The following is a 16,874-nucleotide window of genomic DNA, read 5'->3' on the forward strand; positions in this document are numbered from 1 at the left end:
GCTGAAAATAGAAGATTCGTTTGGGAGCCTTTTCTTTAGTTTTATTTTTTTGTGGATGGCTGCGCATCCTACTTTATCTCCATCTTTTGATCCGTCAGTGTAAATTTGTGTATATTCTTTGTATGTATTCTGGATGATAAGTAGTTCTTCATGGAAGGTTGATGGGTGGGTTTTCGTTTTGGGATATTTATTTAATTTTAATATTATGTGTGGTTGTTTGATCATCCAGGGTGGAGTTTTTGATTTGTTATATTTATGTATTTTTGTAATGTCCATTTGGGCTTCTGTGAGAAGGTTTTTTATCCGGAGGCTGTAGGGCTTGATGATATTTTCTTTCTTGTTGAAGAGATGTGTGTATTGTGGGTGGAGGGTACATTGGTATGCAGGATTTGTTGGACACGATACCAGCTTTAGGTAATATTGTAGCGCTAACTTCTGTCGTCTTAGAATCAGTGGAGGCTCATGGGCCTCTATATAGAGGCTTTCTACTGGAGAGGTTCTAAATGCTCCCAAGGCTAATCTTAATCCTTGATGATGGATTGTATTTAGTTCTTTTATGTAGGACTTCCTTGCTGCTCCATAGATGAAGCATCCATAGTCCATTTTAGATCTGATTAGAGTTTGGTATAATTTCAATAATGTGACTTTGTCTGCACCCCAATCGGTGTGTGCTAGGACTTTGATCAATTGCATTGTCTTTTGGCATTTTGCTTTTAAATATTTTATATGCGGTATAAAGTTCAATTTTTTATCGAATATAATACCTAAATATTTATGTTGGTCGGTGAGTGGGATGTTCTTGTTATCCAGTTTCAGGTTGGGGTCGTGGTGGAATTTTCGTAATTTGCAAAAGTGGATGCATTTAGTTTTTTCCTCTGAGAATGTAAATCCATTTTCTATGGCCCATTTGTTTATTTTATTCAGACAGAGTTGTAGTTTGCGTTCGGCTGTTTGTATATATTTAGATTGGTAGTATATAAGTAGGTCGTCCACGTATAGGGCGTTTTCAATTCCTGGGTCTATGTTTTTTATGATATTGTTTATTTTAATGTTGAAGAGGGTGACAGACAGGATACTGCCTTGGGGGACCCCCATTTCTTGATCTTTTTGGACTGAATAAGTGTTGTCCATCCGTACTTGGAAGTTTCTATTTGTTAAGAAATTTCTGATAATTTCTGGCATTCTACCCCTAAGTCCTAGTTCATACAGGTCTTTTTGGATTCCGTATTTCCAAGCGGTGTCATACGCCTTTTGCATGTCAAAAAAAATTGCTATTAGATGTTCTTTTTTTGCAAATGCTTCTCTTATGCGTGTTTCCAGTTTTATTAAGTGATCGGTGGGGCTTCTATTTTTCCTGAAACCCGACTGGCTTTCTGTAATTAGATTTTTGCTTTCCAAGTACCAATTTAACCTTTCGTTAATCATTCTCTCAAAAGTTTTGCACAAACAACTAGTTAGTGCAATGGGTCGGTAGTTTGTTGGGTTTGTATGGTCTTTTTTTGGTTTGGGTATTGGGATTACTGTTGCCTGCTTCCAGTTTTTTGGAATGTTGTTAGTTATCCATATCTCATTGTAAATTTGTAATAAGTAGTCCAGTGATGGTTTTGGTAGTTTTTTGAGGAATTGATAATGGATCTCGTCGGGGCCGACTGCTGTATCGGGAGATTTGTTTATTGCCTCCTCTAGTTCTGCACTGTTGAATAATTGATTGTAGTTTTCTTCATTTTTTGATTTGAAGTTTATTTTTATTTTTTCTTCATTTTTCTTTATAGCTTGGAATTTTTTATTTTGGTTTTTTGATGATGAGTTCATTGAGAATTGTTCTGCTAATTTATTTGCGATATTTTGTTTGTCGGTAATCTTTGTGTTGTCGCATATAAGGTGTTTAATAGGGTTCTTTGTATTTTTTCCTGCTATTTTTCTGACCATCTCCCATACTTTTTTGGGTTTTGTGTTTTGATTAATTTTTGTTACATAGTCTTTCCACGAGTTCCGTTTTGATTCTTTGATAGTTTTCCGTGCTTTGGCTTTGCTGTTTTTATAGGTGTCCAAATTTTCTTTCGTTGGACTGTTTTTGAATTTCCTTAGGTTTGCACGTCTGGCTCTTATAGCTTCTTTGCATTCTTTATTGTACCAGGGTTTGTTATATTTTGTAGTAGTGGAACTTTTTGGTATGTTCTCCTCGGCTATTGTGAGTAGGGTGTTGCTGAAATATGTGATGTGTTCTAAGTCAGGATTCGCTTCAGGTATTAATCTGTATTGACATGTATTTTGGAAATTTTCCCAATTTGCCTTTTGTAAATTCCAGCGGGGTGTTTTGTCTTCTGGCTTGGGATTCTCGTTTTCTATTATGATTGGGAAGTGGTCACTTCCGCATGTATCCTTATGTGTTCTCCAGCTATAATCCATGTATATAGTTGGGTCACATAGTGTTATATCGATTGCTGATAGGGTTCCCGTTGGTGGGTGCATATATGTATTCTCTTTGTTGTTGAGTAGGCATAGATCATTTTGGTTAATTATTTTTTCTATGGTTTGGCCTCTTTTGTTGTTTTTTTTTACTGCCCCACCATATATTGTGACTATTGAAGTCTCCCAACAGTAGAAAAGGTTTAGGTAGTTGTTTGATTATATTGTTTAATTCTGTTTCGTTTATTGTTTCATTTGGTGGTATATAGAGTGAGCATAGGGTTACTGTTTTGTGTAGTGTTGCAGTTATTGCAACAGCTTGCATATTTGTTTTTAAGTTCACTTTGCTGTGTGGAATGTTTTCGTTTATCAGTATTGATGATCCACCGGTGGCTTTGCATGATAATTTGTTTATGTGGTTGTATATTGAGTAGTGTTTTATGTTAATTTTGTCATTTTCTTTTAAGTGTGTTTCCTGTAGGCAAATTATTGCAGGACATAAGGATTTGATAAGTATTTGCATTTCTTCGATATTAATTTTTAATCCTCTTATGTTCCACTGTAGGATTTTGTTAGTCATGGTTTATATTTTCTTTTGGTTTTGGACTGTTGGTGTTTATGTCTACGTCCATAGTTTCGATGTTAGTTTGGGTGTTTCTTTTGGAAGTGGATGGTCTGTTTCTTGTTTCTGGTGAGAGGCTTTTTTTGGGTTTTGGTCTGGGACTTTTAGATTTACTTTGTCTTGACTGTCTTTTTTGGCTACCAGTTTCAACTAGTTCAAATTTGTTTTCATTTTCAATTAATACTAATTCTGTTTTTTGTTTGTCATTTTGTTTTTGGGGGGTAGTTTTTTTGTTGTTCTGTTCTATTTCCATTTTTTCTGTTGTTGTGTGTTTATTTTTAACATCTGTTTTTGTCCTTGTTAGTGACTTGGATCTTTCACGTTTTGATAATTGAGGAGGTTTCATTTCTTTAGAGATTGATTCCTCAATATTGATGGAAGTTTTTCTGATTTCCTTTGTTTCGTTTTCTTTTATACTGGGTTGTTCGTTTCTGACTTTTATTTGGCTGTTAGAATTTATTTTCAGTTCTGATAAAAAAGATTTTAATTCTTCAAGTATGTTCTTTAGTTCTTTTGCTAGGTTTGCAATTTCTGGAGCAAGGTTTAGTTCATTGTAGTTGTACATTTTGTTTGCTTGTTGGGTTATTGTGGCATATGAGTTTTTGGTGCGATTTGTGACTTCTTTGCGGGCTTCTTGGAAGGTTATATTTTTTTTGATATTTGATTGTTATTATTTCCTTCTCTTGCTTATATATTTTGCACTGTTTTGAGTGAGAGTGGTGCTCTTCTTGACAGTTTGTGCATTTGGTTTTATTTGGACAGTCTTCTTCATCGTGGTCTGGGTTTTTTTCACTGCAGTTTCCACATGTGAAGAATCTTAGACATTGGTCTTTATTATGTCCAAACTTTTGGCAGTTGTAGCATTGTAAAGGTTTTGGAATGTATTGTTCTATTTTCGTTCTTTCATAACCTATATTGATGGTCTCTGGTATTTGAGGATAATTGAATGTTAATATATAAGTGTTTGTATATATTACCTCTCCTTTTTTTTTAAATGTGATTCTTTTTACATCTGTGACCCCTTGGTTTTTTAGTTCTGTTTTGATTTCTTCTGTTGTGCAGACGGAGATTTCCTGGTTTTTTATGACTCCTTTGGAGTAGTTTAGTGTTTGGTGTGGATAAGCTTTGATGTTTGTTTCATGCAATTTTTGTAGTTGAAGTAGAGTTTTGGCCTGTTTTTTATTTTGTACTTCTACCAATATGGTACCATTCCTTAATTTTTTGACATTTTTAGGTGTTATTTTGCTTGATATTACCTTTTGGATAATGAAGGGTGACATTTTAGTTAACGGTATATTAGACGTTGCTTCTAGCACGATGAATCTTGGAAAGTTTGTATCTTCATTGTCGCTGTCAGAGTCTATTTCTGTGTGTGGTCTCTTGGATTTTTTGGCATTCATAATAATTTTTGAAAAATTCATCAGCCATGCTCCCCACCCTCCTCGGAGCCCCTTATGGGGAAGAACTATGAGGGGGTAAATCCCATTCGCCTCGGTTCTCCAGGGCTACATAGCTGGTATACTCAAACATGGGGAGGTTTCCAAGCATTCACAATATATGGTTATGCCCACCCAAGTATGGGATTTCCCTGTATTTTTATTATTCCTGATGGTTACCTTTTTCCCAGCTTGATTGACCCTTCAGCCATCGCTTATTAACTCAGTTTATTGTTTATGTTGAGTGTTAGTGTGTTTTTGTTTGGATTGTCTGAATTAGTGCTTGTCATGACCAACCGATTGATTGGATCGGGCCTATCCAACCTCCCGTCTAGCCTAGTAAGGGCCAAAGTGGTGTGTTGTAGTATCATGTTATTATTTCCTAGGCATGTTCCACTCAACCACCAGGATCCCGTTCTTAATGCATTACGGGTTGCCACCAACGGTCAACTGGTGGTCCCATTGAAGGATTTTTACCCTCTGCAGGGGGGCAGTTGGTATGTTCTATCGCCCTACCAACTAGGCAAAAAAAAAAAAAAAAAAAAAAAAAAAAAAAAAAAAAGGGGTGAGGAGGTGAAGGAAAAAGAAAACGAGGGAGGGGAAGGGGAGGAGAATGTTGTTTTTGTTTTTGTTTTCGCAGAACATGACTAAGTTTTGCAAAAGGGAATAAAAAAACAAAGACATCTATGTAGGTGCGTTTCATCTCAGGAAGTCAGTAGACAGCCTGATCTGGTAGCACCAGGTGCTATGATGAACTTAGCACATGTGCTCCCTCGACGATCATACCTTCGATTAACACAAGCAGCAAAATCCCACCCTTTCACTGTTGAGTTCCCTAGATACCAGAAAGCCTTCTACTCTAATAGTTTCTCCACTTGAACTGCTAGATTTTGGAATTTCCTCCGTTTCCCTGACTGTACTAAAGTGCAGAAATTTAAATGTAATGTAAACAGACATTTTGATGCTCCCATAGTCCCTTGTTAGACATGATCTCAAATAGTAACCCTCTTTCTTTCAATGCTATGTTGGTACTTGTATAGTTTAATTAAGACATTAAAAAAATTAAAATATCAAAAAAGAGGCTATACTGTATGAATCTGGTATGGAATGAAGTTCTCTTAAAAAAAAAAATTTCACCTAATTTGATCAAGTAGTTTTTTTTTTACAGCAAAAAAAAAAACAATTTGTTATGATACCGAGCAAAAAGTAGTCATGCTTTGATTTTTAGGAAGAAAAGCTAGTATTTAAGATAGGGAGGGAGTGTCGGCACTTTAAAATGAGTTATCTCCTCGTGGCGTGTTAAAAAAAATTCAAAGATGGCTACCTTCATTGCACTCTCATAAAAACATACTTTTCCGCTGTAAAAAAAAAAACTACTCGATCAAATATAGTGAAATTTTTTTTTTGAGATCTTCAGTCCAAAACAGATACGTACAATATAACCTTTTTTTCAATATTTTCATTTTTAAATGTCTTGATTAAACTGTACAAGTACCGTCATGTTTTCTGCTAAACAGAGACTCATCAATTTTCACTAAGTACTCTGGGCTTCTGATTTACCGAGGATTCCTAAGGAAATAATCCTGCAAAATGTCTCTCATTAAGTTTCTCCAGTCGGTAACTGTATGCCACAACTGCATAAATCATTTTCACTGCATATTTTTGGTATTTGTCATGTTGTAACTTTGGAAATGACCAATCTTGATTTGGAAAAAACTGTGCAATCATGCAAGGAGATCCACTGTCTGCATTGTGCATTAGTGCACCTTCAAGTAAAACCATCTCTCAGAAAAGCTGGTTTCTTTAACACAAATTTTCTTCCACATGTTCTGTACCTCACATCGGTTCCTATCAATTTCTTTTATTAGGAAAAGATTACGGCTTGTTCTAGCATCTGTAACATTTGATCAGCACTCAGTATATTTCAGTGGTTTAGGTCAGCTGCCGGATAAGCCCAAGCCAACATTTACGGATATCAGGATTGCTAACTGCAGAAGTACAAATTAATTTAAATTGATAAACAAAAATTACAATTACAAAGACTTCCACATAGCAAGAGGTAGGTATAGATAGTTTATACTAAAATTTTTAAATAAATGTTCAGATTTTCTGAAAAATGTATGAGGGAAGTGACCATTGCTAAAGTGAAAATGGGAGGAATGACGGACTGAAAACCTGGGAGTGCCAAGTTCGAACCCAATTCATTCCACAGAAACACTTTCGTTAAACCCACACTTGACCTTGTGTTTAACCAGCAGGAGAGGAGGAAAATAAAACGGAAATGGGATAATACAAATCAGAATTTTTTTTTTTTTTTTTTTTTTTCAATATGTTACTTTTAAGGATGAAATTAAAATTTTTTTTGGCACTTGTTTTATCAAGACATTAAAAAATGAAAACATCGAATAAAGATTATAATGTACATATCCGTTTTGGACTGAAGATCCCCAGAAAAAATTTCATTTAATTTCAAAAAGTAGGTTTTTTTTACAGCGAAAAAAACAATTTGTTATCATACTGAGCAAAAGGTTCGATTTTTAGGAAGAAAAGCTAGTATCAAAGATGGGGAGGGAGTGTCGACGCTTTAAACTGAGTTATCTCCCCGTGGAATGTTCAAGAAATTCAAAGATGGCTGTCATAAAAATATGTTTTATCTGCTATAAAAAAAAACTACTCGACCAAATTAAGTGAAATTTTTTCAGAGATCTTCCGTCCAAAACAGATACGTACAATATAACCTTATTTTTTTTTTTCCTCGATATTTTCATTTTTTAATGTCCTGATTAAACTGTACAAGTACCATTTTTTTCTAATATAATATTCTGCTTGTGCCTTCCTTAGGCCGATATAGCCTTGTTTTTGAATATCATTACAATAATATATGATCATTGTTGTAATAGTGTGAGCAAGGAACTTGTAATTTTGACATGCAGTGGTTCTTTACAGAAGAAAGAAGTCAGTGAAAAATTACATAAAAGGGAACATTCGAAAGAACCAGGGCAAAAAGAAAAGAACATTGTCTGCCAAGGGGTGCTGAACTGAAGGTGTAAATTAAAGATTATCTCTTACAATGTGATCTTATTATCTGTATTGAACTATGTAGCACATTATTACTTTCTGAATACTTATAAGTACTTCTCCATATTTAAAATACAATGGACACTATTTTTCTTAGAAATATTAAATGTTAATAAATTCATATATGCTGCGTGTTATTGATTTTTCTGTCCAATAAAAACTAATTTTTGGCGCTGCCCATAAAAATATCAGCTTTCTCAAAACATATTTGTTGATTAAATAGATTTCTCATTTTGCGGAATTTCCACAGGTCCTGCTAGTAAAAATATAATTAGAAAATAAAAACAAGAATTTACCAACAGTGGAAGCAGAACAAGGAAAAAATTGAAACAGAAAATAAATAAGGACTTCATTTATTTTAGATTTTACAAACCTTGCGTTGTACAAGCAATGTGATCATATCCAATGCAGCCTGTAATGGAGAATTCTGATCCGATGAATCATCACCACACATCGAAGGACTAACGTCTAAGACTAGGATAACTGCTTGCTAAAATAAAGAGAAAAATAGGCATTAATTACTAAAACGATACTGGACAAAACAGGGGAGGGTAGAGCGGTAGCCCTCGATATATCTAATGGTTTTCTTAGGAAAATTAGATCATATGGTATCACTGGAAGAATACATAATGTAATTAAATCCTTCTTAAGTAAGAAAAAAATCTAAACAATATGATATAAATGCGGGAGTACCTCAGGGGTCTATCCTCGGACTTCTATTATTCCTGATATTCATAAATGACCTCCCTGATAAAATTGTTTCGGAGATGGGTATATTTGCTGATGACACCACTCTCTATAACAAGCACGAGGAGAAAACAAATGAACACATATCTAAGGAAATGGCAGAAACACTAGAGGATGACCTCCGATCCGTAGTGGAATGGGGACAAAAATGGATGGTCACATTCAATGCTGCCAAGACTAAGCTTGTTTCCTTTAATAACAACAAGAAACCTTCTCTACCACCAATAGCAATGGCCAAGAACACATTACCTGAATGTACTTCCTTTAAACTCCTCAGCCTAATGTTTACAGGGAACATGAACTGGAATAGATACATTGAGAACATTGTCAAGGCTGCTGCGAAGAAGGTGGACTCTCTCTACTGTGCTAGAAAACTACTTACGCCTGAAAGTATCCTGTACCTCTATAAGGCCACCATTCACCCATGTATGGAGTACTGTTGTCACATTTGGGCTGGTGCATCTGTTACTTGTCTCTCACTCCTTGATAGGGTTCAAAAGAGAGTCACCAACCTGGTAGGTCCTGAACTATCAACTAAGCTTCAGCCTCTGTCCCATTGACGAAATCTTGCATTTCTCTACCTGTTTTACAAGACTGCATAAATGTTTCATATGCTCCTAAGTGTGTGTGTGCGTTTTTTTTTTGTAAGGAGGCATGAGCAAAATCCCACCATTTTACTGTTGAGGATTTTAGATGCCAGAAAGAATTCTACTCTAATAATTTCTTCCCTTGGACTGCTAAACTTTGGAATTCCCTATGTTTCCTGACTCCCTGACTGTACTAAGTTGCAAAAGTTTAAATGTAATGTGAACAGATATCTCTGCTGAACTTCCCATAATTCCCTGTTAGATACAATCCCAAATAGTAGCCCTAAGCATTACAAGTGGCATTTGTTTGGGGTAGAAAAAAAAAAATGAAATAAATAAATAAAAATAAATAATTAATAAATAAATAAATAAAAAAAAATAAGAGGATGAGAATCTGTGTGTATTACAATATATTTTTGCGTATTACAATATATTTTTGCGTATTACAATATATTTTTTGTGTATTACAATATATTTTTTGTGTATTACAATATATTTTTGTGTATTACAATATATTTTTTGTGTATTGCAATATATTTTTTGTGTATTGCAATATATTTTTTGTGTATTGCAATATATTTTTTGTGTATTGCAATATATTTTTTGTGTATTACAATATATTTTTGCGTATTACAATATATTTTTTGTGTATTACAATATATTTTTTGTGTATTACAATATATTTTTGTGTATTACAATATATTTTTTGTGTATTGCAATATATTTTTTGTGTATTGCAATATATTTTTTGTGTATTGCAATATATTTTTTGTGTATTACAATATATTTTTGCGTATTACAATATATTTTTGTGTATTACAATATATTTTTTGTGTATTACAATATATTTTTTGTGTATTACAATATATTTTTTGTGTATTACAATATATTTTTTGTGTATTGCAATATATTTTTTGTGTATTGCAATATATTTTTTGTGTATTACAATATATTTGTGCGTATTACAATATATTTTTGTGTATTACAATATATTTTTTGTGTATTACAATATATTTTTTGTGTATTACAATATATTTTTGTGTATTACAATATATTTTTTGTGTATTACAATATATTTTTTGTGTATTACAATATATTTTTTTGTGGATTGCAATATATTTTTTCTTTTAATGAAGAAACAACTAACTCGCATCTTTTGAAACACATGGATAAATGTTATTGTGACCTTTTAGATTTTTATGTGTCTTTCATATGGAATCGGATTGAAATTACAATGAAGGCAACTACACTTTAATAGCAAAATTTGGAAAACAACAAAAATTGATTAAAAAAAATATTATCTACTGATTTTTTGTGTCCATTTCAACTAAAAGCAATGATATCTACTTAATGGGCATGTCAGAAGTACTTAAATATTACCGCTTTACTTAAAAAAAAAACATGAGTTTTCGATCTTCATCGTAAAAAAAAACATTGCTATATTTCTTTGGGAACACATGATATAACAAGGGAAGTAACTCAGTTATGCTAAAAACAAGGTAAATTTATTAAAACATTGCCAACAGTTACATGCTATTTGCCTCCCCCTGGAACTCTCCAGTGTTTTTTTAGCCAAACATTTTATTTTTGCTAATTGTCATCCAAAAATGATTTCTTAAATAATTTTTTTCTACCTTATCGTTTTTTTGTAATTTTTGGATATATACATTACTGTAACATGACAATTAAGTAAAGACCATTGATTTGCCTTGAAATTCAATATTAAAAATTTAGAATTTTGCTATCATAGTGTGGTTGCACCAACAACTTTAATAAAATTCAATCCCTGTCCCCAAATTGGTCAAAATGACACTAACTTTGAGAAATAAACCGATTCCCACAATGGGAAGAGATGACATACAAGATCAGATGAAGTTTGACAGATCAAAGTAAAATAAAAGCAGAGTCATCAGCCGACATGACATGATGTCAAGGATATTGAAGTTAATGGAGGAAAGAGAGGTTTCAGTTTAGGCTGTCTATAGACATGGCATTAGACAGATCACCATTAATGCTTTAATGATAAAAAGAAAACTTTGATATTCGCAAAGAGCAAAATGACCCATGTTTCTTTATCCACCTATTTATCTTTAATAAGAAAGCTAATTAGTTAAGACAATATAATTAGTTAAGACAATATAATTAGTTAAGACAATATAATTAGTTAAGACAATACTAGCCTTTTAGTCTCTCTCATATGTTAGTTATATTTCTCAAGAATGAAATTAAAACTAAAACTCCCAACAAATGAATTAGTCTGCTGCATATTTGAATAGCAATACACATGAAAAAATTGAAATGGCTTAACGTAACTGCAAGGAACACAAAAAGAAAAGAGTTGTGAATATCTTCTCTTGAAAAGTATTTCATGTTGCTGGAGTTCAGATTGTGCGATGTTACATTGGTGGCAAGAGGCCAGGGGTGGTCGATTAGAAAAGAAGAGGGCAGAAACGTGCTATTGTCGAGTGAGTGACTCACTCCTTCCTGAACCCCAGAACCGAATCCTGATCGTAACCACACAGATAGCTAATTAGTTAAGACAATACTAGCCTCTTAGTCTCTCTCATGTGTTAGTTATATTTCTCAAGAATAAAATTAAAACTAAAACTCCCAACAAATGAATTAGTCTGCTGCATATTTGAATAGCAATACACATGAAAAAATTGACATGGCTTAACATATTTCATTATTGGCATACATAGAAAGAGCTTGATAAACTAAGGATGAATCATTTTAAATTTTTTAAATCCGATTAAAATTAAGGAAGTTATGACTATTTTTGTGCCTTCCACATTTGGATATTTTTCTCTCTTTAAGACCATATACGTTTTGTCACATTTTTTACACTACTTTTTCAGTAAAAATGTTATATCTTTGTTAAAACACAAGATTAAACAATTAAATTTGCCATATAAGTGTATTTTTGTACAAGGAATTAAAATATACTACTGAAAATCTCCAGGAATTAAAAGTTTTCAAATAATCTGTAATAAATGCACATAAATATGCTGCAATTCTTGACGACGACCACCACCACACAAAATTTATTATAATAAAGTTGTTTATTTATTCACAATTTGGTTAATATATACAAAAGGTACAGTTTCAGAAATAGATTTTGACTCTTATATAATTTTCCTTTTTACAATGTCTCTCCACAGGACAGAGTTAGACACCAAGGTCGTTTTTTAACACGGAGAAAGGAACAAAAATAAGAATTGTCTCAGTCATGAAGGATTTCTCCTCCACTGACAGAACAAGAAATTGAAGTGTAAAATTTCAGCCATATCCAATCAAATTTAACCCCGTGCATATGTATCCAAACATATAAAATGCAAACATTGAAAAAATAGTTTCCCTTTTTGTTGCCGTCATTTTTTACTGTTTTTTTCATTGTTAACTTGGAGCATAAAAATATTGAATGCATTAAAGAAAAATAAATTAACATCATTGGAATGCTTATTTTATTTTCTTTACATCAATGTAATTCTTTTAAAAATTGACTCCAAAATAAAAAAGATATGACTTCTTGAATCACATTAGGTATGTAAAATTGCTGTTGTCCACGAAAATACAGCATACGTTTGTAATGCTAATGTTTTAATAATGAGCTCTAAATTTTTAATGGAAATAATAGAATCATTAAATAAGTAATAGAATCATTTTAAGTATTCTATTAAGAAATATTATATAAAGTTGATTTATTTACGTTTTAATTTAGTTTACATTTAATTTATTTTTTAATTATGAATATAACCAACATCAGCTGGGTTTAAAAATGGAAATAAATTTTCATTTAATCTATGAGTTATTTCCCTTTAAGCTATAAGATTTTATTTCCGTTTGAATTTCATTGATAAAAATGGCTATGTTTTATGCCTACAAAAATCCAAAATATGGTCAACTTCTAGGAAAATTGTAAAAATTTAGGATATTTCGTGCATTTTAAACAGTATGTGACTAAATCCTCTGACCAGCAATATGTTTTTTTACCTAGAAACACCAAGTATGCTAGTATAATATAAAATATCACACATATATCAGACACACAAGCTCTCTCAAGCAACATATACTTTCAAATAGACAATTCCTTCCTATCATTCCATATCTTCTGAATGACTATTTTTGCCAACATGGAGCTGAATCAGTGCCCTCACCAATAAAAATCTGAGATGACCAATAGCCCCCCCCCCCACACACACTTTCAAAAGTAATTTTTTTTTTTTTCGCAAACTTGATAGGCTCTGAACTGGCATCTAAGCTTCAGCCTCTGTCCCATCAATGAAATGTTGCATCCCTCTGCCTTTTCTACAAGTATTTTAGTGGTGAATGCTCTGACAAACTGCAATCACTTGTGCCCCCACGACGTGAACACCCTCAATAAACCCGACAGGCTGCTAAATCCCACCCCCACACTGTAGAGATCCCTATATGTAAAAGATCTTTCTACTCCAATAGTTTCTTCCCCAGAACCACTAGACTTTGGAATTCCATTCCAGGTCCCTGCTTCCCCAACAGTACTGACGTGCAGAAGTTCAAGTGTAACGTGAACCAACATCTTGCTGCCCAAATCCCTACATAGTACCCCAGTACTTGTTGCCCCTGATAGTAGCCCCCTACACCAAAGTGGCAATTTGCCTTGTTTGGGGTGAAAATGTAATAAAAAAAAGAAAAAAGTAAAATATATAGAATATCACACATATATCAGACATACAAGCTCTCTCAAGCAACATATACTTTCAAATAGACAATTCCTTCCTATCATTCCATATCTTCTGAATGACTATTCTTGCCAACATGGAGCTGAATCAATGCCCTCACCAATAAAAATCTGAGATGACCAATAGCCCTCCCCCCTTCAAAAGTAATTTTTTTTTTACGTAATTATGTTGGTAATGTCTTAATCTCAATTTTTATGGATACTTTCCGAGCTAAAGTTCTTTTCTTCACAAATACGAGATGAGACAACTTTATCATAAAACATTCAGTAAGTGGCACTTTCAAAAACTGGTAAACTAGCAATACACATGAAAAAATTTAAATGGCTTAAAATATTTTGATATTGGTATATATAGAAAGAGCTTGATAAGCTAAGAAAGAATCTTTTTAAATTTTTAAAATCCAATTAAAAATCAAGGAAGTTATGACTATTTTTATGCCCTGCGTGTTTGGATATTTTTCCCTCTTTAAGACCATATGCGTTTTGTCACATTTTTTGCACTAGTTTTTCAGTAAAAATGCTATATCTTTGGTAAACAAGACTAAGTAATGAAATTTGCCATATAAGTGTATTTTTGTGCAAGGAATCTGAATATGCTACTGAAAATCTCCAGAAATGAATGGTTTCCAAACAATCTGCAGTAAATGCACATAAATATGCTGCGATTGCCTAAAAATGCTATGTATTCATTAAAAGAAAAGTTAGAGAACTCAAAGTTTAGTTGTAATGCATTTTATGTGACAAAAACTGAAATCGAAATCTAGGATTGGTTAAAAATGAATATATTGCAATATTTCTTTGGTATTATTGTAGATTAATACCTTCTGTTATCCCTCCTCCATCTGACCACCTCTCCAAAATATGTGATTCTACCTTTATAGACAATTGCATGTGAACAACTTGAAAAACTTTAATAAAAAACAAAAATTATTTTAGAATTTAATGTAAAATGATTTCTCATTTTGAATCATTCGAGCGTTTTAGGGCAGTAACCCCCCCCCTTTCCTATGATAGATAAATCCTGGGTATTTTTTTTTTGTTTGTTTGTTTTCTAAAAGGTGATTATGCGTGGTTTTAAGAGGGTCTTTGTGCAATTATGAGAAGGTAGGGAGGTTGCCACTCTAACTTTGGGTTAATGATAGGGCTAAGGAAAATTATGTGTAAACATCCTGAAGACTTGATAGAAACAAAACAAAAACAGTTTTAGAATTTAGAGTGGGGGTTGGCTTCACATAAATGTAAAATAATTCACCATTTCAAGACGATCCTAGCATTTTAGGACAGGTGACCAATTTATTTGGGGGGAGGGGATTAATCATGTGCACTTTTCTTTAAACGTTTTTATGTTTTTTTTTTTTAAATTAATGAGCTCACAGTGGAAGTTTGTTTAGTGGGGAGCTCTGCCACTTGTACTTAGCGTCATTGTTAAGGCTAAAGGTTTTAAGGAGGAGGCTTGCCATTCGTACCTAGGATTAGACATACAATTAAGCGAGTTTTTTTTAAGAGGGTGTTTGATACCCATTGTGAAACTTTACAACAATCATGACAAACAGACAAAAATAAATGTTATTTAAAAAAATGACGTTCCTCTAACAGAAAACATGATTCTTGGAAAAATATAAAGTATTTAAATTCTATTTAAATATAAAAAAAGAAACAAGTTTTTGCTAAAGCTGGCAAATTGTTAAAAATTTTGAATTAATGTTATTTTGATTTTTAATTACATTTCATGTCTTTTCCTACCATTGTTATTTTTTAACTGAGCACCTCCTACAAATATTTAAATATTGATTATTTTTATTTTATTTTTTTTTAATAATCGGATAGATTAGTTTCCATTCGATAATAATTCACTGAAAACACTTTTTAAGGGACCAAAATTAGAAGTGTGTGTACCGTTCGTACACGTAAACCAAAACATCATATTTCACATTTTCGCTTAAAATATTTTAAAATTTACTACTACCCAATTTTTAAAAATATTTGTATGGTTGATAACAAAATAGCTCTAACTAAACATGTAAGAATTTTTTTTATAACCAGATTTTCAATTAAAAAAAAACGATTTGGAATAAAAATAAACAACAAAAACAAACATCTGTTTACACCATGTTATCGCTGCTGCTGCTACTATCACTACTACTACAGAAGTCTTGATTCAAATTCATAACGATTTTTTTCGGATATTATGTTTTTAAATTGCTACGTACCACTAGAGAAACCCTGTTCAATCATCTTTTTAACAAATAAACATAGTAAAAAGATTGTTTTATTTAATAGTGAGTGTCCGAAGAAAATTTTTTTCAAAACTTTCAATACTCATCATTTTGAAATGTTTTCTTTAACACAACAAAAAAACGAGTGGTCAAATGAATTTCGGACACTCGAAATTATCAAAAATGGCATCTCTTTTGGCTAATTTCCAAATTTCATTAAAAAATTCTTAACAGAAATGCGGTACGAATGTTTAGAAATCAGGGGGGGGGGGTCGTTACAAAATCTTACCGAAAATGCCGTTTTATGATGTTCACATTTTTATCACTTTATTTGTTTAAAACTCTAAAAATATATAATGTATGTTATTATTTACTAATTCATTTGAAAGTATATTCATTTCTGAACAAAACGGTGGTATTTTGACGACTTAAAGTGCTTTGGTTTTTAAAATATGACTATTTTAGCAGAAACCCCTTGAAATCTGTGATTATCCAAAGCGTTTTAATGGCCCTGTGTATTGCTAATTAGAACCAGAAGGTTCTAGAAGATTGAGAGAGAGAGCATCTGACTGAAAGAAAGAGAACATTTTTAAAGACCCCCTTTTTTTTTTTATGTTTCTTGTCTTTTCGGTTTTTATGTGCTAAGTAAAATTGTCTTTTAATTTTAAAAAGGAAAATTAATATTTTCACATTTTTTTTCTTATGATTTGTTACTATCGTTTGGACGAGAAATTTAACTTTGTTGTGCCAGTCGATTAATTCTAGAATAGTCTCTCAATTATTTATTATTTTTTTGTAATTCTTACTTTAAGCTTAGTTTTTTACCTTTACTTTGGGAAATAAAAGCAACTAGTATTTTCTTTTTAATAAAACTTGACTAAATTGATATACTTTTCGTGTCTAGTTTTTATTTGCTTTTTTATTTTGTTTCCCTTTTGTTTATTGCTACCTTCGTTTTTATTTTTCGGAGTCTGATGTATTTACACACTACATAAGATATTTCTCTTTAAATTCCACATTACTTTGCTTCATTTTTTCCCCCATTTTTTATATATTTGG

The 16,874-nt window shown here is 32.3% G+C and overlaps 1 protein-coding gene across 1 annotated transcript in view; it reads right to left on the reverse strand.

The window, feature by feature from the left end:
- Positions 1-16,874, reverse strand: part of LOC145294086 (DNA repair protein Ku80-like) — a 74,458-nt gene that overhangs the window by 53,207 nt on the left and 4,377 nt on the right. The window contains exon 2 of the mRNA XM_080141146.1: positions 7,919-8,035. Coding sequence (XP_079997272.1) covers positions 7,919-8,035 — 117 coding nt within the window. The remainder of the gene's footprint in view (positions 1-7,918; positions 8,036-16,874) is intronic.

The sequence above is a fragment of the Euprymna scolopes genome, chromosome 15 (assembly GCF_053919585.1).
Source record: "Euprymna scolopes isolate OS-2025 chromosome 15, ASM5391958v1, whole genome shotgun sequence".
Classification (NCBI taxonomy): domain Eukaryota; kingdom Metazoa; phylum Mollusca; class Cephalopoda; order Sepiida; family Sepiolidae; genus Euprymna; species Euprymna scolopes.